The sequence below is a fragment of the Neoarius graeffei genome, chromosome 5, assembly GCF_027579695.1.
Source record: "Neoarius graeffei isolate fNeoGra1 chromosome 5, fNeoGra1.pri, whole genome shotgun sequence".
In the NCBI taxonomy this organism is placed as follows: domain Eukaryota; kingdom Metazoa; phylum Chordata; class Actinopteri; order Siluriformes; family Ariidae; genus Neoarius; species Neoarius graeffei.
The window spans coordinates 67,216,229-67,240,015 of NC_083573.1; the positions used below are offsets into that span (position 1 = coordinate 67,216,229).

General features: G+C 43.4%; 1 protein-coding gene across 2 annotated transcripts in view; it reads left to right on the plus strand.

The window, feature by feature from the left end:
* tgfbr2b (transforming growth factor beta receptor 2b) overlaps nucleotides 1-23,787 on the plus strand; it is a 56,534-nt gene that overhangs the window by 29,321 nt on the left and 3,426 nt on the right. For both annotated transcript variants that reach the window (XM_060922274.1, XM_060922275.1), the window contains 3 exons: nucleotides 9,678-10,459; nucleotides 11,843-11,984; nucleotides 18,554-18,681. In XM_060922274.1, the coding sequence (XP_060778257.1) occupies nucleotides 9,678-10,459; nucleotides 11,843-11,984; nucleotides 18,554-18,681 (1,052 nt within the window). The remainder of the gene's footprint in view (nucleotides 1-9,677; nucleotides 10,460-11,842; nucleotides 11,985-18,553; nucleotides 18,682-23,787) is intronic.

The window sequence follows — 23,787 nt, forward strand, 5'->3', positions numbered from 1 at the left end:
GTTTGGCATTATTTTCACTGAATATAGCGTATTTGTGATGTAAACCGAAACTAGGATGAAGTCTGTGCTTCTGCATAATCAAAGTTTTGCAGCTCTCAGTAGCTGAGCAGCAAATGTCAATTATAAGAACACAAAATACCACTTGCAGGACAAGAGAATTTTTTTTTTGTTTCCGGTTTCCGGTTGAGAGTACGTCGTGCGCATTCTGGTTGCCGCTTCTCACCGGAGCTTTTTTATTTTATTTTCTCTCCTTTTTTATTTTAATTTTTTTTCTTTTTTCTGTGTTTGATGTTTGTTTGAGTGTTTTTGTCCGCCGGTTGTGGCGTAGATCCGGACCCAGTTTTGGGCGTCGGTTCCCTCCAGGCCTTGGTTCGCTGTGGGTGATGCCTGTGCTCCCAGCTATGGACTGCAGTGAGCTCGTTGCTCATTTTAACATCGTGGTTGTCCAGCGCTCTGTGCTTTAATGCTTGGCGTGATGTTCCGAGCGATGTTGCTCGGTGGTGTCGCGGCAGCTGTGCAGGCGGTTTGGGACACACCAGCGCTCTGCATGGCGGTACTTCTGTGCTCGCTTTGTGGATCCATGGCGTGGTGTTCGAGCGATGTTGCTGGCGGCATCACGGCAGCTGTGCTGGAGATGTGGGACTTGTTTTTGTGCGCCTTTTGGTGGAACTGTGGCTGCTACACCACTGGAATGATATCCTGACCTCTATTTGGTGGACTTTCTTCTTTTCTTTTTTCTGCCTATTATTGTAAAGCGACCTTGGGTTTTGAGAAAGGTGCTATATAAATTGAACATATTAAGAGAAGACTGTTAATTTCTTGAACCCTACGGACCTGTTACCAGCTCCAGTAGAACACTACTATAATTCTTCTTCTTTTGGCTGCTCCGGTTAGGGTTCACCACAGTGGATCATCTGTCCCAATTTATCAACCACATATTGGCATAGGTTTTACACCAGATGCCCTTTCTGATGCAACCCTCCCCAATCTATCTGGGCTTTGGACCAGCACTAAGTATGCACTGGCTTGTGCAACTGCAGTGGCTGGGTATTTTACCTAATCTGCATGTCTTTGGACTGTGGGGGAAACCGGAGCACCCAGAAGAAACCCATACAGACACAAGGAGAACATGCAAACTCTGCACAGAAAGGTCCCCGTAGGCTATGAGGTTCCTTGAGGAACCTTCTTGCTGTGAGGTGACAGTGATAACCACTGCACCACCATGCCGCCAGAACGCAATGATAATTCTGGTAAAAATTATAACTTTTTCCCGGAAGTCAATTATAGAACACTTCTATAATTGCCTTGCGGTAAAAAATTTTTAAAAATGCTTTTTTGGTAAGTTCTCTACTTACTAAAACTTTTGTAGTATCTGTGTACTTTGTGGTCAGAGATGTCCAGAAGCGCTGGCAACCAGCACTTTTCTCCACCTACACAGATGGCCTGCACTGGGTACTCGAGCCTACAAAAAAAATAACTTGCCTTTCAATGTTCAAGCGATTTATATAATCTCCACTGCCCATAATTTGCTGCAAATCCAATTATTTCACCACGAAATTGTCTTCAATTCTGGAAGTGACACCATACTTGTTGATCAATTATAATGCTCTGATTGGCTGAGCTGGACCATGTGACCACCCCGTAGCGTACAGTGGTGTTTGAAAGTTTGTGAACCATTTAGAATTTTCTATATTTCTGCAGGGCGGCACGGTGGTGTAGTGGTTAGCACTGTCGTCTCACAACAAGAAGGTCCTGGGTTCGAGCTCCGTGGCTGGCGAGGGCCTTTCTGTGCGGAGTTTGCATGTTCTCCCCGTGTCCGTGTGGGTTTATGAACACAGGATAAAGCGGCTACAGATAATGAGATGAGATATCTCATCTCATTATCTGTAGCCGCTTTATCCTTCTACAGGGTCGCAGGCAAGCTGGAGCCTATCCCAGCTGACTACGGGCGAAAGGCGGGGTACACCCTGGACAAGTCGCCAGGTCATCACAGGGCTGACACATAGACACAGACAACCATTCACACTCTCATTCACACCTACGGTCAATTTAGAGTCACCAGTTAACCTAACCTGCATGTCTTTGGACTGTGGGGGAAACCGGAGCACCCGGAGGAAACCCACGTGGACATGGGGAAAACATGCAAACTCCACACAGAAAGGCCCTCGCCGGCCACGGGGCTCGAACCCGGACCTTCTTGCTGTGAGGCGACAGCGCTAACCACTACACCACCGTGCCGCCCGAGATGAGATATTTTTGCAGAAATATGACCTAAAACATCATCAGATTTTCACACAAGTCCTAAAAGTAGCTAAAGAGAACCCAGTTAAACAATCCATCCATTAGCTGTAGCCACTTATCCTGTTCTACAGGCTCACAGGCAAGCTGGGGCCTATCCCAGCTGACTATGGGCGAGAAGCGGGGTACACCCTGGACAAGTTGCCAGGTCATCACAGGGCTGACACAGAGACAGACAACCATTCACACCTACAGTCAATTTAGAGCTACCAATTAACCTAACCTGCATGTCTTTGGACTGTGGGGGAAAACGGAGCACCCGGAAGAAACCCACGCAGACACGTGGAGAACATGCAAACTGCACACAGAAAGGCCCTCGCCAGCCACTGAGCTTGAACCCAGGACCTTCTTGCTGTGAGGCAACAGTGCTGACCAACTGCACCACCGTGCCGCCCCCGTTAAACAAATGAGACAAAAATATTATACTTGGTCATTTATTTATTGAGGCAAATGGTCCAACATTACATATCTGTGAGTGGCAAAAGTATGTGAACCTTTGCTTTCAGTATCTGGTGTGACTCCCTTGTGCAGCAATAACTGCAACTAAACATTTCCAGTAACTGTTGATCAGTCCTGCACACCAGCTTGGAGGAATTTTAGCCCATTCCCCCATACAGAACAGCTTCAACTCTGGGATGTTGGTGGGTTTCCTCACATGAACTGCTCACTTCAGGTCCTTCCACAACATTTCGATTGGATTAAGGTCAAGACTTTGACTTGGCCATTCCAAAACATTAACTTTATTCTTCTTTAACCATTCTTTGGTAGAACGACTTGTGTGCTTAGGGTCATTGTCTTGCTGCATGACCCACCTTCTCTTGAGATTCAGTTCATGGACAGATGTCCTGACATTTTCCTTTAGAATTCGCTGGTATAATTCAGAATTCATTGTTCCATCAATGACGGCAAGCCATCCTGGCCCAGATGCAGCAAAACAGGCCCAAACCATGATACTACCACCACCATGTTTCACAGATGGGATAAGGTTCTTATGCTGGAATCCAGTGTTGTCCTTTCTCCAAACATAATGCTTCTCATTTAAACCAAATAGTTCTATTTTGGTCTCATCCGTCCACAAAACATTTGTCCAATAGCCTTCTGGCTTGTCCACATGATCTTTAGCAAACTGCAGACGAGCAGCAATGTTCTTTTTGGAGAGCAGTGGCTTTCTCCTTGCAACCTTGCCATGCACACCATTGTTGTTCAGTGTTCTCCTGATGGTGGACTCATTAACATTGACATTAGCCAATGTAAGAGAGGCCTTCAGTTACTTAGAAATTACCCTGGGGTCCTTTGTGACCTTGCAGACTATTACACGCCTTGCTCTTGGAGTGATCTTTGTTGGTCAACCACTCCTGGGGAGGGTAACAATGGTCTTGAATTTCCTCCATTTGTACACAACCTGTCTGATTGTGGATTGGTGGAGTCCAAACTCTTTAGAGATGGTTTTGTAATCTTTTCCAGCCTGATGAGCATCAACAACGCTTTTTCTGAGGTCCTCAGAAACCTCCTTTGTTCGTGCCATGATACACTTCCACAAACATGTGTTGTGAAGATCAGACTTTGATAGATCCCTGTTCTTTAAATAAAACAGGGTGCCCACTCACACCTGATTGTCATCCCATTGATTGAAAACACCTGACTCTAATTTCACCTTCAAATTAACTGCTATTCCTAGAGGTTCACATACTTTTGCCACTCACAGTGTGTAATATTGGATAATTTTCCTCAATAAATAAATGACCAAGTATAATCTTTTTGTCTTATTTGTTCAACTGGGTTCTCTTTATCTACTTTTAGGACTTGTGTGAAAATCTGATGATGTTTTAGGTCATATTTATGCAGAAATATAGATAATTCTAAAGGGTTCACAAACTTTCAAGCACCACTGTACGTAGTTATGTTACAGAGCCAGGGAGCTTACTACAGAGGGTAACTGAGAAAGCCAAGCACACATACATACCGTATGGAGGGAAATTTCATACATATTTTGCAAGTATTTTACAGGGAAATTGTTCATAATTTATTAGCTGAGAATGCACCAGAAGCCACCAGAAGGAATGTAAATTTCAAAATGTTTTGCATTGTAATGCATTAGCGTGCCAAAGGCTTTCCCGCTGCAAATTCCAGAACCGCCTACTCCTTTTTTTCGCTGGCTACTTCAGATTTTCTGGAGAACCCTGGTGGTATTTCCGTTTTGTCCACTTGTAGTCAAGGAGTTGATGAATGAAAAAATTGGCATCTTTATGCATTGGGCCATTGCTATCATGGTGTTATCTACTGTCTAATCTCGAACAAAACTTAGGCAAGGATAAAAATGGCATATTTCTCTCACAGTTTACTCAGGCGTAGTAACAGTCACAGTGTTACTGACACTGGAAATATATTTTCCGAGGTCTTACATATCCATAGAGCCCAAGATTATGTATATTGACCTGATAATTGTGGAACTATTTTTGATTTAATTTGGGCTATGCCTGTCTAGGTGAGCCACACCTCCCAGTACCCTTGGCCTTCTGAGGTTATACACTCCTGTGGACTGTGAAGCACTGCTGGCTGTGCTTTTTGAAATATCCAAGCCTTTATTCTTTGTGTTTCTGCATGACATTTGAGCAGGGGCGGATCTAGAAAAATATTTATGGGGTGGCAAGAGGGGGGCAGGAATTTTTGAGGGGTGGCAACGTATTACAGACGTATATATACTGAATTTAATCACAGTTATCACAGTTTGATGACAAATAGTATGTACACACTACAAAAGGGCACAGGCTGCCATTTACAAACTCATACAGACAAACTTAATCTCATGCTTTTATTGTTCACGAAGAACACACATTCTCAGATGAGGTCTATACCGTTTCTGGACAGTTTTATACTGTATATGCAAAAGAACAGACACTAAAAAACAACAACAATAACAACACTGCTTCAAGTTCAGCATGATTTAAACCATTTACACCAGTGTCACATTTTATAGTTTTTTTTTCCTCACGCTTTGTCAAGGCTCACCAGTGAGCATAACATGAACTTGTCATGCCTACAACAGCTGAATGCGGCGATTTCCATGTTGCTCAGCAAAACGCTTCACATTACATGTATAGTTAGCTAAATAACGTTCTCCATTTCATTTCTTGATAGATAGTTAATCAGCTTTTACCCCTTTCCTCCCGTGTCTCTTTTCCTCGCGACTCCTGGCTCCCTTGCTTCGCGCCTTTCAATTTTCCAAAACAGCCAATCTCTGGCGTTATCTCGTGCTGCATTCGCCGCAGTCGGACATTGGAAATTCGCGCACGTAAATGTCAAATTGGCCGTAATTTTTCTTTGAATTCGTCGCTGCCAACTGGGGTGGCAGCAGGGGTGGCAAGGCTTTCTTTTAGGGTGGCATTTCCCACCCTATGCCACCCCGGTAGATCCGCCCATGCATTTGAGGACAACACAAACAGATCTGGATCTGAATGCAAGACAGATAGTTATCACAAAGCGAACCACACATCTCTACTACTGTTTTCCTCTTCATAGTGATAGCAGCTACTGGATAAGCTTTCGACCAAAGATACATGCGTTTTTAATAAGCAGTCTGTAAAGCTTGTCAGAAAGCGTATGTTGATCGTTGCAGCATGAGCCGCACACATTTTTTTTCTTCTGTTGTTGAAGTTGTGAACGTGATCTGCTCGGAACAAAGAGTGACAAATGTACTGTAGACAACAGCAGCTGTCTGATTTATAGCTGTTGGAAGTGTCTCCCTTTTATAGTCAGAGCTTCACACATGACAAGTTTCACACTCAGCTTTTGCAGCTTGTTAGTGTATGTGGCCACAGTGACAGACTGCTGCTGTAAGATAGTAATTTTCACATCATATCTGTGCATTTTTTTTAGCTTTGTTTTTTTCTTTCCCTCCGAGTATAGAACGTATAAGATGTTTATAGATCTCGCTTCGTATTCTGCAGGAAATTATTTAGAGACATGCGTGAGAGACCCATGAGAGAGTCTCTCTCTCTCTCTCTCTCTCTCTCTCTCTCTCTCTCTGTGTGTGTGTGTGTGTGTGTGTGTGTGTGTGTGTGTGTGTGTGTGTGTGTGTGTGTGTGTGTGTGAAAAGGTTCAGCGTATTTAGGCATTTCAAGACAGTAGGAACTCATTATGTGTCATTCTTATGAATTACTAATTTCCAAGGCTGATTCTGAGGTGGGATTGTTCACGCTCAGTTGATCCTTTATCACTAGTTATTTTTTGAGAAAAAGGAGAAGAAAAGCTGTCTGTCTGACAGGTCTAGTCTGGAATGGTTTTTCTTTTTTCCCCCCACACTATGGAATCCAGTGCAGATGCTCTAAAGACAGGTATGAGTCACTGGCAAGGGAGAGAGAGAGAGAGAGAGAGAGAGAGAGCGCTCTGGCAGAAAGAGTGCTAAACACTTTTATGGCACTAGTCAGACTGTGAAATGGAGTTGTAACCATAACAAACAAATAACAGTGACCCCAATACTATGCTTATGACCAATCCCAGCCGAGGAAAACTGCCACATTCTCTGTCCAGGAGAATGTAAATTTTATTAAATTACACGTGTGGCAATAAAACAGTGATGTCTTGGTTTGTAAATGTTTCACCAGAGGCCATATATCCACCTGGAATTTGCAGGATTAAGTGCACTCACGTGAATTGAATTTACTTTTGTGGTGTTCAGAAAAAGTGAGATATTTGCCTTGAGGGTGTCAGAGTTAAAATTTTCCAAAACCTTTATCAGCTTTCATAGCGAATCATGCCTTATTATTTCGATTTTAATAAGAGTTTTGGTAATGTCACGTTCTATCCTGTCTGTGTTGCTATGTTGTGTGAGTCACTGAAACGTTGAAGCAATTTGGATCTATTTGACTAACCTGTGAGTCAAGGGCTTAGAGAGAACATAAGCTTTGTACTGCCTGTAGACACACACACACACACACACACACACACTCATATACACAAACACAATGATGTGTTTAATTAAATGCTCTGAGAATGCTTAATCTCACTGCTCACCAGTGGCGGCTGGTAGTCTTTCAAACAGGGGAGGCTGGTCGGTTACGATATTTCCAGATTTTAAAAGAAAAAACACATCAATTTTGCCCATACTCTTGCCTCTGATCTGGCTGATTGTTGGCAGCGTCACAAACTGTGAAATAACAGGTTCTTTTGGCCCATTAGCCTACTGTCCAATATACATGATGGTGGTGTTGGGTGGGGTATATTTTAACATTTTATATTTTAAAATTGTGGCATGTTGTTTAAAAATTGATCATTATTGAAAGCAGCTCTTTGTCAGGAACCTCAGCAGTAGAGCTGGGTGCCACACATTTCATTCAATGACACGTTCCCTATATTTTACTTATTTTGACTGAGAAATGTTTTATTGACAATTTTGATAACCCTTCACTTTTAATCCAGGTCTGTAGTGTGAAATGTTCTCGGCTGTGTCTTTGTTTAAAAATGTTTTCCAAATTGTAGCTGTGTTTAATTCATGTCCAGAAAAATATATATTCCAATATAATATACTCAGCATAAACATTTTAAATAGATTCTATATTTTTGGTCCATCCATGACATATTACTAAAGTAGCCTATTTACTGTTGTTGATGTGGGTCACTTGCTGTTAGCCAATTCACTTTCTCATACCAGGAGAGCTGAAAGGAACGAGTATTATTCCCTACCTTTTTCACCAAGTCAATTTGAGGCGTTGGTCTACCCTGCTCTTTAATTTTAATTTTTTCCTCGAAAGGAAGACTGGCAAATGGCTTCGCCAAAATTAAATCAGCAATGCTTGGCATCCGTGCGCAGCTTTCTTGCTAGCTGACTAGCCCCCTCAAGTTCAAGTTCAGTCACTCAAATAAACGAAATTTCTGGAACTAAGATAGCAAACTTGACAACACTATATTTACACTTTATTTACAATGAAAATATATACAAACTAAAAAAGCTGGTAGAAACCGTATGTAATGAATGAAATCGAAATGTAAGCTGATCTCTTACAATACACCACAGCACTTGCGAATCCACATGGGACTGAACTGAAATTCACCGCTGCCTGTCTATATTTGAAACGAGCTGTCAATCAAAGAAAATATTCGGCCGCTTTCACCAATCACCAGTCTCCTCGCAGAAACTGCCATGTCCCTCCCACGTGAGGCTCGGAGTCCATGGGCAGGCGTTTTCGCAGTATTTGTCCAATAACCGTCTTGCATTTTGAGATTGAAAAGCGCATCGCTCCCAAATGCCATTGAAGTCCACTGAGGCTGGGAGTCCGTGGGAGTCTGTGGGCGGGCGTTTTCGCAGTATTTGTCCAATAATCGTCTTGCATTTTGAGATTGAAAAGTGCAGAGCTCCCAAATGCCATTGAAGTCCACTGAGGCTGGGCTGCATCGCGCTGTCACGAGGGGGAAAAACTCACGCACACATTAAAGTTATAAGGGAATGATTTCGCACTGTAGTGGGTTGAGCACATATATTTCTATGATTCTGGATCTGAAATAGCAATGTTATAAGGTCGGCTATAACATAAGCCTAGCGCAATTCATCCTACACGATGTTCGTCATTTTTAGAGGAGGCTGAGCCTCCCTCGTTGTCTTAGAGCAATCGCCCATGCTGCTCACCACAGCAAGGAGTCATTTTCATGGTTTCTGCCCCTGTGTGCAAAAAATACACCTCTCATTCCATAAAGTATAAAAGTATAAAGTGTAAATCTGTCGATTTCAGTCTTCACGAGTAGCTCTTCTATTTTAACCTTCCTTTGTTTTGGAATCCTTTCCAGCCTGCTCTTTTCTTTTATTGTCATGTTAAATGTTCCAGAGTTGGGTATCTATTTTTGAGTCTTTTATGTCTGTACTGTAGTGATGATGGTGTGTGTGTGTGTGTGTGTGTGTGTGTGTGTGTGTGTGTGTGTGTGTGTGTGTGAGAGAGAGAGAGAGAGAGAGATGGAAAAATGGAGACCATCTGAGCTTTTTTACCCTACTCTGTGCCCCTTATAGCTGGCCCTAGTCTGTCTTGCCCTCTAGACTCAACCTGTAATGTTTCAAGAAGCTTTGCCAAACCTCAGGTTGGCAGGAAGTCTTAGTAGCATGGTAAATTTCCTTAAAGGTTGTAGACAGAGTCTCATTGTATCAACCTTTTCCTCATGTGTCTCTCAGAAATGCAAACTAAATGTGAAATTTAGCACCTTTGCAAACATCTGTCATCTTCAGCAGCATCCAAGTAACAGCATTACAACCTTTAGTTCATTTCATAACATACAGTAACTGTGGAGACTGAAATTGTAGTTGCTGTGTTTTGCAAAACAGAAGTTTTACTGGTTTTGAATAAATTATCTGACTAAATTGACTGAGCTTGCTTTGTCCCCATGTTTGCCCCCAGACACGACAAACCATCAGGTGGTGTTGGTAATCTTGGGCAGCCTGCTGCCTCTGTTGGTTCTGGCTGTGGTGGTCATAGCTTCCTTCTACTGGTACCGCATCTACCGACGCCGAAAGCTCAGTGAGTGGGAGACCAAGAAGCCTTCAAAACGCAAAGGTCCACTAGACTGCAGCGATGCATGTGCCATCATGATGGATGATGATCGCTCAGACAGCAGCTCCACGCATGCCAACAGCCTCAACCATAACACAGAACCACTGCCTATCGAGCTGGACATGCAGGTGGGTAAGGGTCGTTTTGCAGAGGTCTACCGGGCCAAGCTGAGGCAGAGCTCATCACAGCAGTTCGAGACAGTAGCTGTGAAGATCTTCCCATGTGAAGAGTATGCCTCGTGGAAGAACGAGAAAGATGTCTTCTCTGACATTGACCTGAAGCATGAGAATGTGCTGCACTTCCTCACCGCTGAAGAAAGGAAGGTCGAGAGGCAGTTCTGGTTAATCACAGCCTACCACTCTCGTGGGAATCTGCAGGACTACCTTACTCGGCACCTGATAAGCTGGGAGGACCTGCGGAGGCTTGGTGGCTCACTGGCTCGGGGCATTGCTCATCTACATAGCGAGCGCACACCCTGCGGAAGGCCCAAAGTGCCCATCGTCCACCGAGATATCAAGAGCTCCAACATCCTGGTAAAGAATGACCTCACATGTTGCCTGTGTGACTTCGGCCTGGCTTTACGATTGGATAATTCCTTGTCTGTGGACGACCTGGCTAATAGTGGACAGGTAATGTTGTGTGTTTGACTCAGGAATCAGGAATGACACATTACATTACATGGCATTTAGCAGACACTCTTATCCAGAGCGACGTACAATGAGCGCAAAAGTCAGGTACAAAAAGTTCTGAACTTCTAGACAAGAAAGTTATAGTACCAACTGAACAAGTAACAACAATAATTAATGTAATATGCTGTTGAAATACCAATACTCAAACAGCTAAGGAAACAAACCAACCATAGAAAGTACAACTAAGAGAACTCAAAACGGTTAACCCCAGGCTAGACCGTACACAGCCTGGGTTGGTCTAGACCAAAACGCAATTACACAGTGGGCAGGTAAGAAGGGGAGAGGTGCAGCCTGAAGAGGTGAGTCTTCAGTCTGCGCTTGAAGGTGGTCAGGGAGTCAGCAGCTCTGACCTCAGTGGGAAGGTCATTCCACCAACGGGGAACCAGGACAGACAGGATAGACACATCTGGGTAAATTCAAGAAAAAACAAATATGTGAATTGAATAGACCTTTCTTATATGATATATATTAAAGAGAATATACAAATGATAAGAAATGACAAATAAATTCCTGATGTAAGTTCATGCATGTTTAAACATGCAAATTAATCTTCAATTAACTTTAAACTACTAATTTCCCATTAATTCCCCTTGGTACAAGAGGTATTCTGATAAATCTATTCCTTGATATGAATCTATCCTGTTAATTTAAATGAATACATCCCTGCCAAGGGTGATGATTAACTTAATGTTACCACTTATGATGGATAGATAAATTGAAATTCATGCTCAGAAAATCTCCAAGCCGCTACTGGAATCAAGCCATACAGTAAGTTATAAATCTGTACTCAGTTCCTCTTTCATACATTGCCACCACTGATGGTGCACTGGTGTGTTTCCTAGCTAATGCAGAAACTCACGGTTGTGAGTTTGTAAAAGTTAGAGCAGGGAGATGTTTGAACTTGTAGGGGGAAACCCCCTCAAGCATCTTCACACTTCGATTTGTGTGTGACCTTTGTTCTTTGTGTTTGTCTTGATTTATGATTCACAGGCTGAAAATGCAATGAACAGAGCTGTTGAGTGAATGAGTAAATAAGTCACTTCCTGTGAAGATTTTCTAAACATGGAACTGCTCTTTTTATCATAGTACAGTATTATAATTTGATTGTGCATTGTATAAATGCAGTATAACACAGTTTGCAAACTCAGCTCATTGTTTTATGTTTAGTATCATTGTTCTGAATATAAAGTGTATTCGCTGAGTGATCAGATAGTGCAGCGTCTCCTTGAAGTCCAAGATGAAGATCAGAGCTTTGCTGGAGTTTAGACTACAGAGAAAAAGCAATGTAATGAGCCATGACTCTGTATTGTCTCCTCATTGCAGGTTGGAACAGCGAGGTACATGGCGCCAGAGGTTCTCGAGTCCAGAATCAATCTGGAGAACATTGAGTCCTTTAAACAGACTGATGTCTACTCCATGGCTCTAGTGCTGTGGGAGATCACTTCCAGGTGTAACGCCATTGGAGGTGAGATCACTCGCAACACCACACCCCTACCAGCCAAATAACAGGGTATATAGCAAGACAGTACCAAACACATAGGTCTTCTCTGTGTCTGTTCTATTCATGGAACTTTATAAAGAAAAAAAGAGACCTTGTCTGAGCACCGTCTTGTGTCAATATTTCTAACCCCCTTAAAGGAACAGAGTTCTATTTCTCTGGAGACGGTGATTGCCCCTTAAGGAGGGATTGGATAAAAATAAGTTAGCTATTTCTCCCATTACTCTGTGGCATTTTGTTTTGCCAGTGTGGCCAGGCTATTGTCCCAGAGCTCAGCATAGAAAGTCCAATGTGGCCTGTGCGCGGTTTTGACCGATTTGCTGTTTCCTGTTATTTGGAAGCCTCTCAATATAACTCAAAAGTAGAACATAGGAGCAATACTGTTAACTGAGCTGCTGGAGTGTGAGGAATGTGTAGAATGTCAATCCTTCATTGAGCAGGTGGAAAGAAATGCTGGGAGGTTTCTGGAGGGTCGCTGTGTCTGTGCATTGTAATGTGATCTTAATTTTTTTTAAAATAGCTGTTTTCATATAGTTAACAGTTATTCCACGAAATCGAGTCATACATGAGCTGATAGCTGATGAGACGCGTACCGCCGAGGTGGCTATAAGCCATGTATGACGAGATTGAGTGGAATAACTGTTTTATTCTATCCACATTCACTGGATTTTGAGAAACAGAGCATTTTTATTTTTATATTTTGCAAGTTCGATAAATAAAAACTTTATACAAAATGTCAGACAAAATCATTTGCGCTTAGAATGTAAGCAAACTAGCGAAATGACAGGAGCAATTTGTGGAAAATGCTATAATAATGTCAGTCCTGTGCGCTGTGGCACTTGAAAGTGCACTCCGGGCTGCGCGTGCATCAAGTGGACTCCAGCACACGCGTTGTTAATGACACCCACCTGAACTTGATTAAGGAGCTAGATGTGCACCTATTTAAGGACTGTGTTGATGCATGGTCAGTGCAAAGTATGACGCTATGTCAGTATGCATTACCAAGCCTTTTTTTTTTAAGATTTTTTTGGGGCTTTTTTTCACCTTTATTGGATAAGACAGTGCAGAGACAGGAAATGAGCGGGAGAGAGAGACGGGGAGGGATCGGGAAACGACCTCGGGCCGGAATCGAACCCGGGTCCCCGGATTTATGGTATGGCGCCTTATCCACCTGAGCCACGACACCCCCAGCCTTTCTACCCTTGTTTCTGATTTCCTGTTTCCTGTGCCTGTTTCTCATTCTCGTTCTCGCTTTGCCTCTGATATCCTGTTTGTGCCTTGCCCGATCTTTTGCATGTTTTACGTTTTGGATTTAGCCTGCCGATTTGGACTGTTTGCCTGTGTGTGTTTGCACTTTGTTATTAAATATCTACTTCTGCACTTACATCCGCCTACCTCGTACCTGACAGAATACTTTGCCTAACTATGGATGTAGCGGAAGTGATCCAGTTTACCATACCACGCATTTACCGAGTTACGGTAACTCGGCCCCTTGCCTCGTATTTCCAGCAGCATTTTGTAATGGGCCTCCCGGCAATATACTATGGAATATATCACCAAGCCACCAGAACCGATCTGGGTGAGCGTCATGCTCACTGGGACAGCTGGACGAGCTCGCCGATGGGTGGAGTATCTCATCCGAGTCGAGCACCCGTGCCTTCAAAGCTCACAGACTTTCTTTGCCATGCTCCAGTTCATTTTTGAATCGGTAGAAAAGGAGGAATCCCATTAATTTTTTTTTTTTGGGGGGGGGCGATCATGCCTATGGCCAACATAGCAGAGGAGGCCATCGCTCCAGAGCTCCCTCCAGTGGCTGACGCAGCAGAGGAGGTCATTGCTCCAGAGCTCTCTCCAGTGGCTGATGCAGCAGAGGAGGCTGTCGCTCCAGAGATCCCTCCAGTGGCTGATGCAGCAGAGGAGGCTGTTGCTCCAGAGATCCCTCCAGTGGCTGATGCAGCGGAAGAGGCTGTTGCTCCAGAGCTCCCTCCAGTGGCTGATGCAGTGGAGGAGGCTGTCGCTCCAGAACTCCCTCCAGTGGCTGACACAGCGGAGGAGGTCGTCGCTCCAGAGCTCTCTCCAGTGGCTGATGCAGCAGAGGAGGCTGTCACTCCAGAGATCCCTCCAGTGGCTGATGCAGCGGAGGAGGCTGTCGCTCCAGAGCTCCCTCCAGTGGCTGACACAGCGGAGGAGGCCATCGCTCCAGAGCCCCTCCTAGAGGCTGTCTTTCCAGAGCTGGTTTCTCAGCCAGAACCAGCACCTGAATCAATACCTGAACCAGAGTCTGCATCAGAACCCATGCCTGAACTAGAGCCAGCTCCAGTGCCAATGTCAGAGCCAGTGCCCGCCACCAGGTCCTAACCAGGACCGAAGCAATGTGCTGACAGAGCTTGAGTCCATGCCTGAGTCCAGTTGCGAGTCCAAGTCAAGTCCAGGGGCTGAGTCATCTTCAGAGCTCAAGTCCTCTACTGAGCCTGAGTACAGCCTTGAGCCCAAGTCATACCCAGAGCTCAAGTCCAGTCCCAAGCGCAAATCAAGTCCAGAGCTCGAGCACACTTCCAGCCCTGAGTCCAAGCCAGTTCCAGAACTCAAGCCTAAGTCATCTCCTGAGATGGAGCCAGAATCCAGTCCAGAGCTCAGGTCATCTCCAGAGCTCGAGTCCAGCCCTGAGTTTGAGCACACTACCAGCCCTGAGTCCAAGCCAGATCCAGAGCTCAAGACTGAGTCATCTCCTGAGCTGGAGCCAGAGTCCAGCCCAAAGCTCAAGTCATTCCCAAAGCTCAAATCCAGCCCGGAGCTTGAGTCCACTGTAAGTCCTGGATCAAGCCAAGTTCAGGGTCCAAGTCAAGTCCAGAGTCTGAGCATGCTTCCTGCACAGAGCCCAAGTCATTTCCAGAGCCTGTGTCCAATCCAGAGTTTGAGTCATCTCCACAGCTCGAGCCCGAGTCCAGTCCAGAGCCCGAGCCATCTCCAGAACCCGAAACCAGTGCAAGTCAGGAGTCCAAGTTTTGTCCTGAACCTGAGCCCCCACGGAGAGAAGTAGGATGGATTTTTGCTCCCAAAGGGAGCTCTTTGGGGGGGTTCTGTCAGTCCTGCCCACTGTGGCGTTAACGATGCGCACCTGAACTTGATTAAGGAGCTAGATGTGCACCTATTTAAGGACTGTGCTGATGCACAATCAGTGCGAAGTATTACGCTACATTAGTACACATTACCAAGCCTTTCTACCCTTGTTTCTGATTTTCTGTTTCCTGATTCCTGTGCCTGTTTCTCATTCTCGTTCTCGTTTTGCCTCTGATATCCTGTTTGTGTCTCACCCAACCTTTTGCATGTTTTACGTTTTGGATTTAGCCTGCCGATTTGGACTGTTTGCCTGTGTGTGTTTGCACTTTGTTATTAAATATCTACTTCTGCACTTACATCCTCCTACCTCGTACCTGACAAATAATAATTCTTGAAAATTTTTTTAAAAACTTACGTTCTTACCATTAAATACTTTTATTCCATATTTGGTTGCTTTTTTGTTTTGGTTTGTCTTTTTTTTGGGGGGGGGTCTTCTTCTTTAGGGTTTTTTGGCAGTTGGCAAACCAACTTAAAGGTGCATTACCGCCACCGACTGGGCTGGAGTGTGGAACAGGAGATATTGGGGGAAAACAAACAAACAAAAAACTAGATTCTTTTAGCTATTTCTGGTTCTTTTAAATACTTAATAACAATTTTTGGGGTTTTGTTTTCGAGTAGACTTTTTATTTCGTCCTCGGTTGGTTCAGCAACATGCTCTGCCGTTTTGTTTTTCTCTACTCACGGTATATGTGCTGATATCCTCGTAGTAGAGTAGCCAATCAGAGCATGTGATTGCTCATATCCAGGGAATGTGGATAGAATAAAAATATATATACAGTGCCCGCCATGATTATTGCCACCCCTTGTAAAAATTAGTAAAGACGGTTAGAAAAAAAAATCCACTTTTTTGTGAAGTCGCTTTATCTCACAGTGACAAAATGAGAAAAATCCAGGCTTCAATTGAAATAAATGTATTCAGAGAAAAACAAATCCCTCATGGAATGTAGATAGAATAATACCTACTATCTCAGGACAAAAAATATGCAGTATGTATTTTTTATATACAGTGTATATGCTGTGCAAAAGTATTTTTTACTTTGAACTTTGCTATAGATTTGTATTTTATTTAATCACGTCTTCATTATCAAGTCAGTAGAAAAACATTTTAGATTTTAAACATTAGTTTTCCAGCACGCAATTAAATGTTACAGGAAAAAATGTTTGTATGTCAGGAAAGAAAGCAGCGTATTACGTCAGTGACCACATTTAACCCATTTCTACTATGAGTAACAGTGGAGACGGTGAGTTCTTTATAAACAAACTGTCAATACACAGAATAGGTCCCAGAAGTGATGTGACACCATTTAGAGTTATACTGATCCCGTGATACTGTGCTATCACCCAGTTAGTGATTGCTATTTTAATGAGCCTTGTGCACACTATTCTGTGTGTTCATATGTGTATGTGTGATGTCAAGCATACCAACAAAGCTTGGGATTTGTGTTACCCACATGCCCCAGCATGCCCCCCTCTGTGATTGCGAGGCTCCTGCAGGCTTATCTGCAGAACTTGAGACATTTCCCGACAGACCAGAAAGGAATATCACATTCCTCTCCACAGCCAATCTTGCTGTACCAATGTAGCAGGAATTGTCAGGATCTATTCGAAGTCTGTTTTTCAGTCTTGGAACACCGGAATCCACGAGAGATGGAGCTATATTATATATTGGAGTCACGAAAAAGTCATGAAGCTGCCTTGTTGTGCTCTGGCTCACTGTGTTGTTGTTAGCATGTCCTAAATTAGCATGGGGTGCGGCCCTGGCTGGGACGGCATAGAGGAGAGCGGCGAGCTGAGAGGCAGCCAGCCTAAATATCACTTCCACTCCTACCCTCTGTGATAGAGCAATGGCTTGCATAGCAGCATAGCAGCTGTGTGACAAGTGACAGAACTCCATATGGCCAGACCATTTGTCACTACAGGTGTCATATTCGCTACAGGCTCGTTCGACTCTCTGACATGCATACGTATTCACAGTGCTTACCCAAAATGCTTCAAGTCTTAAAAAATGTCTGTTAGCCATACAACATTATTGCTGCCTCTTTCATGCGCTGTAAGTAAACTAGGTCAAGGGTTCTACTTTGGCCTGTCCTGCTTGACTACCCTGCTCTCAGATAGATTTAAATCTTGTTTAAATCCCGGATGCATAAACAGGTAGGTCTGTTGAGGTTTCGGACAAATAATCCGAAAAGGAAAAGGTTGTTAAAAAGTGTTTTCCTGGAAAGCTCGGTTAGAACGGATTGACACGGCCTGGAGAGCGAGGCCTTGGCGTACGGGACATCTGTTAGCAAAACCACGGCATTCCTCACATAGTGAGCACACTCACTTCATTCAGGCCACAGACCCCAGAGCAGACAGGCAGCACAGGGAGAACTGAGCTTCCATTTCCTCACTTATGCTTTATATGCTGCTCTGATGCCTTTCACGAGTGAGACTGACAAACCACTCCAACATAGTGTACACAAGGCAGGTTATTGTGTGGGTTGTATGATTTCTACCGTTTTACCTTCTCGGTTGTATAGCCAAAAGCCTAACCGGGACAGCAGGAATAGTAGTTAATGCAGTACGACTGCTTTGTTTTCGAATTGAAACAGGGGAAGTCCACTTGTCAAAAACAGGATGTGTGCGCTTGTGGAGTCAGCTACTCTGCGGGGGCCCAATCACAGCCCTGTACTTCCTGTCCCAGACTCCATGCTGGTCTAGCCTCTTCCTGTGGGCCTGTATAGCAGGGAAGAACCGCATAACACATTCACTCTTTAAAAAAAAAAAATGCACTCTCCAAAGTAAACTCATTCATCTGCTTACATTTGTGGGAATGGGTTTTGGTTAGTATTGTAATAGCAGACATTCCCACTGTTCTATTATAACCATTTTCTTTGTCGTACATTTTTCCTGTCTTGCATGCTGTGTGTGTGTGGATGGGTGAGAGTTATACGGCAAAGCTGTTGTGAGTTATAGCGCAGCTGCTATGAGCTCTATTTCACAGGATTTGGAAAATTACTGGAATACTGTTGTCCGTGTTCTCTCTGGCACAGTCCACTCATTATCCCATATTTCCTCCAATTTGTTCTCATACAGAAAACAAACAACACAGCATCATAACTTCTCATTATTGTTGGCACTCTGCTGGGTAAGCTGATCGCTCCAATGTTGTTTTGCATTTGTTTGCTTTCCCAGTGTAAAGAGGAATGCCAAACAAATATTTCCAAAGGAGAGCTCCAGCATTACTGTTTCTCAAACCTCAGCATTTCTCACATCGACTCTTAGAGCTCCAGAGAACAATTACGATCTCTAAAAATGCACTTTTTCCCATAGAAAGTTATACTGTAAGTGATTAATTGTGTTCCTCTGTGTATATGTGTGTGTGTGTGTGTGTGTGTGTGTGTGTGTGTGTGTGTGTGTGTGTGTTTGTGTTTCAGAGGTAAAAGATTATGAACCTCCATTTGGCTCGAAAGTGCGAGAGCACCCCTGTGTGGAGAGCATGAAGGACAATGTGCTCCGAGACCGGGGCCGGCCTGAGATTTCTAGCAACTGGACAAAGCATCCGGTAAGACCCCAGCCACTAGTTACAGCTACACTGAGGTTCACTGATAGCTGATGGAAGGAAACTAAAAGAGATTATCTAAAAAGAGACTGATCACAAACAGTAATTTATAGGATGTTCTGCAACATCAAAACAGTTGCACTTTATTTTTACAGTCCACATTAGACACTCAGTCACTAATCCATTTCTAATGGATTACTACTATAAACCAGCCATTTTGTAAACATTATAAATGTTTATGGTTGTTAATGTTTAATAGATAATCTATACACAGTTTATCAGTTGGTAATTACATAAATCATGTATCAAACAACAGAATATGCTCTAGTGAAGATAATAACTAACTTTCTTAAAGCTAGACTGCCTTTCAGATTTTTCAGGTTTAGGTCATAAAAACATTTTCCCCGACACCCAGTTATTTTTGTTTAGTGGACCGAAAGCTACTGAATTTGAATCACAGACTTCCAATTTTATTAGTTTTTTTTTAATAGAAAAATGAATGAATTTAGGGCTATGTGGCCCTAATTTCTCCGCTATTTTTTCCTGCTTCACCATGACCCAATTCAAGATACTACGTCATGCATCACATGGTGAACTTTCCCCGTTCACGCAAGGCATTGTGGGATACAAATTTGAAACAGGAGAGAAAAATGGAGGACGTGAGTGTGTGAATGAAACGTGAAAGACCAACTACAGTAACGGAAAGCGAGAAGAAAAGACGTTCTGTTGCGAAGGAAAGGAAACGCAGGACCAAACTAATAAATATCGGCGGTCAGCGAGCACCTCGGTGTGATCAGCTGTTCGTTTAGCGACAGAATGATGTAACTGTCAGTGCACGGTCAAGGTAAACCTGTAGATGACAGTAATGCACCACTGTGGATGCCAGCTGCTGTAAAACCCAAAAGAAGAAGAAGCAGGTAAACCTGCGCATGTGCACACGGACTTCCTCTGTCTGCTTGAATGCACAAAGCAAGCGATTTGATGCACATTATTTGCTCGGGAATCTCCTCAAATTAAATAACTTCCCAGCCACAGAATGGCCTGATATTTTGTGAGATATTACAGAAATAAACATATATCACAATGACCAAATTTCAGAGAGAACTAAATTTCACCGATTTTATGAAATTGAAAAACTTCTTCTTTAATTAAAAAGAAGTGTAACACACTGCTCTTTAATGCTCTATTCTGATTGGTTACAAGGTGTTGATTCATTTTCTGCAGAATTATGCAACTACAATAATAAGGTGTAAGATTGTGAATTTTCTTGCTAATAGGAGCAATCAGACTGGTTAGGTTAAAACAAAAACACTATATGGCAAAAAATTTGCAGACACTTGACCATCACACCTATATGTGCTTGTTGAACATCCCATTAGGAAAAGGAAGAATCTTTATTCAGAAGACCTACGTCATACAATATGATTTTCAGGAGGGCTCTGGAAAAAGTGGGAAAAAACCATATATATATATATATATATATATATATATATATATATATATATATATATATATAAACAATCATTAAAAACTACACTTAAGTAAATAGTTAGTAAGTCATTCTAATAAATATAATAAAAAATCATATGATAATGACAAAAAAAACAATAATGTTGATAAAATAAATATTAAAAAAATGAAACAAAGCCTAATTATTTACTATGAAGAGACTTTTTACCACCCTTTTAAATTTCTTAATAGTTGACAGTGATTGAATAGCATCCAGTAAAGAGTTCCAACTGTGTAGACACGAGATTTGAGATCTTAACAGACCCCTGTTCGTGTTGGATTTAACTATTCTCAGCATATTTTATTGCAAAAAGTTCCATTCTAGATTGAGTCCCCCTTTGCTGTTATAATAACCTCCACTCTTCTGGGAAGACTTTCCAGAAGTGCAGGCCACTTCCACCCATCCATCTATCCATAACCGCTTATCCTGCACAGGGTCACAGGCAAGCTGGAGCCTATCCCAGCTGACTATGGGTGAAAGGCGGGGTACACCCTGGACAAGTCGCCAGGTCATCGCAGGGCTGACACATAGACACAAACAACTATTCACACTTTAGAGCCATCAATTAACCTAACCTGCATGTCTTTGATCTGTGGGGGAAACCGGAGCACCCAGAGGAAACCCACGCAGACACAGGTAGAACATGCAAACTCCATACAGAAAGGCCCCGTCAGCCACTGGGCTCAAACCCAGAACCTTCTTGCTGTGAGGCAACAGTGTTAACCACTACACTCCCATGCCACCTGCAGGCCACTTGAGTTCTTCCATTCCCTCCTTGGCAAATCATATCTTCATGGATGTTGCTTTGTGCACAGGGGCATTGTCATGCTGGAACAGGGGAATTGTGAAGTCATAACATACAAAGATAACTGGGTGCAACAGTTTGAGGAAGTACCACGTATGGGTGTGATGCCCAGGTGTCCACACACTTTTGGCCATAGAGTGTATGTAATCAGGATATGTGGACAGGCTTGCTAATCCAATATGCAGTCAAATCAGCTCTTCCTGTTCCTTTTAAAGGCAGAGTGTGCGCAATGAAGCACAACAGTATACTCATAGTGACATATGATTTTATTTCACTTATAGATTTCATGTCAATATCTCAGTGGGAGAAATAACCATCTGACTGACAGAGCTAGATTGTCAGAAATGGCGAGCTGAGGTGAAGTGAGGACCCAAGAGCAGGCTCAAGACAGGCAGTGTACAAAAAGAAACTTCTTTAATGAAGTTGAGGGCAGAGGTACAATAGGGCTCAGGCAAAATCGGTGGTCAAAGAATGGGCCAAGAGGTCAAAACACAGAAGAGCAGGCAGGCACGGTCAGGGACAAAAACAGGACAGAAAAATCTTCACGAAAACTGAAGAAAACAGGGACAAGGGAAACCCAGGCAGAGGAAGCAAAAAACACAATCCAAAGGAACAGGCAGGTAGAACAGTGGCAAAAATTAGACAGAAAACTAGGCAAAAAACACAGAATGATACAGGCAGGGGGAATAGAGAAGTCCCAATACCAAAGGGCTGTAGGGAGATGAGGAAAGTCTGCAAGAGACAGTCTAGCAACTGGAGTAGCTCCAAACAGCTCTTAAGTAGGCCCTGGCTGATGGGAGAGGAGTGGTAGCAGGTGTGGGAGTGCTGCTTCAGGGAAGATGGCCTCCAGCAGGGCAGGACTGAATTCCTGTCCCGGATCCAGCCTGGAGCCGGCATGGAAGTCCCACAAACTCAGGCATGGATGGACTGGACCGGACTGTGGCATAAGCCTAGGTCACAACCGGACGTACAGTTTTTTGGGCGTGCGATTTTTGGCGTTTCCCAAATTGCTGTGGTTTTTTTTGTTCATGGAGAAAGATGCACGTTGGCCATAAGTTTGTCTTGCAACCTGAAAAAAATGTAAGCACCCGTAGAGTTTGTTTGACATGACAAAGAACCTCTGCGGCCAGTCTATGGCTCGAAAATCAGCACGTCACACACGCGCCCTCCGTGCGTTTCACGCGTGCCCTCCGTGTGTTTCTTGTGTTTTTTGCACGTAGACCGGCCGTAGGAGCACGTACGGCCGGTTGTGACCGAGGCAATAGATGAGCTAAACCAAAAAAGTTTTCTGTCTTTTCATGAACTTATGTGAGTGTTAGAAGGACATTTATATTGACTTGTGTCTGTGATGGCAATAAATGTAATTAGTTTTATACCACAACAATGTTGAATTCTCAAATCTGATTGGTCAGAAGATGTTGAGATCTGACAGTTGTGTCAACTGTAATTCACATGGCCTACCTTTAGAGTAGTCAGATTACTTTATCCACATGTCTTTGGACTGTGGGAAGAAACCTTAGCAAACCCACGCAGGCACGAGGAGAACATGCAAACTCCACACAGAAAGGCCCCCGTCAGTTGCAAGGTTCAAACCCAGAACCTTTTTTGCTGTGAGAAAACAGTGCTAACCACTGTGCCACCCAGATTTATACTAATACTATATATTTGTAGTAATGCATTTGTTCCACAACACCAAATCAGAAAAAGTTGGAATGGTATTGAAAATGCAAATAAAAAAAGAAAGCAGTGATTTCTAAATTTACTTTGACTTGTATTTCATTACAGACAGCATGAACCCAAGATATTTCATGTTTTGTCTGGTCAACTTCATTTCAATTGCTACTATACATCATCCCTGCATTTCAGTCCTGCAACACATTCCAAAAAAAGTTGGGACGGGTAATTTAGTGTTAATAATGAGATAAAACAATTAAATAATGATGTGATTTGAAACAGGTGATGTCAACAGGTGATTGTAATCATGATTTGGTACAAAATCAATATCCAGGAAAGGCCTAGTCTTTGATAGCCTGGGCCCGCCCATCCTAAGTGTGACGCAACACGGGGGGCTGTTGCGAACTTAGTCTGGCAAGGCAAGCTATCTCCAGCTCTTCCAAGCTCCCGAAAAATCGGGAGCCAATCAACTTTGAGCATCTCCAATGGCCCTGGGTAGAGGCGTGTTCAAGGCAGTGACGTAGTAGAACTGCGACCGGAAGCCATAGATTGTTTACAGAATCTATGCCGGAAGCGCTTCATTCACTAGAAACATTACGAACATGGAGCAGCGGCAAGCCTTTGACACAGCGGTAGATGCTGTATTGAAAGCATTCAATGGGAAGTTCTCATTGAAAACGGAGCAAAGAGCAGCCCTGGAGGTATTTATTGAAAGGAAGGACGTTTTCGCCTTGCTCCCAACTGGCTTCGGTAAGAGTTTAATCTACCAGTTAGCCCCGCTGGTAGCCAAATCAATGGGGCTCAGCGAGAATCCTATCGTTGTGGTCGTCTCACCTTTGATCGCGCTATTATCGTCCTCTTCCTCTTCAGCTCCTCCTTCTTCTTCCTGTTACTCAAGCAGTTTCCGTCGCGTCACATACGTCAGAGGAAAGAGTGATGTGATTGGTTTAAGCTTCGTCACAGCCTTTTCTGGCTTTGACCAGTAGCAAACTGAGGCATTTCAGGGAGGCGGGTCAACCACGCGCTTTGGGAAACGGTTGGGCTTAATATCTATACCAGACCAATGCTCGCAGAGCTTTGAAGTTGCGTTAGTCAGACTGTCTTTGAGGAGCCAAGATGG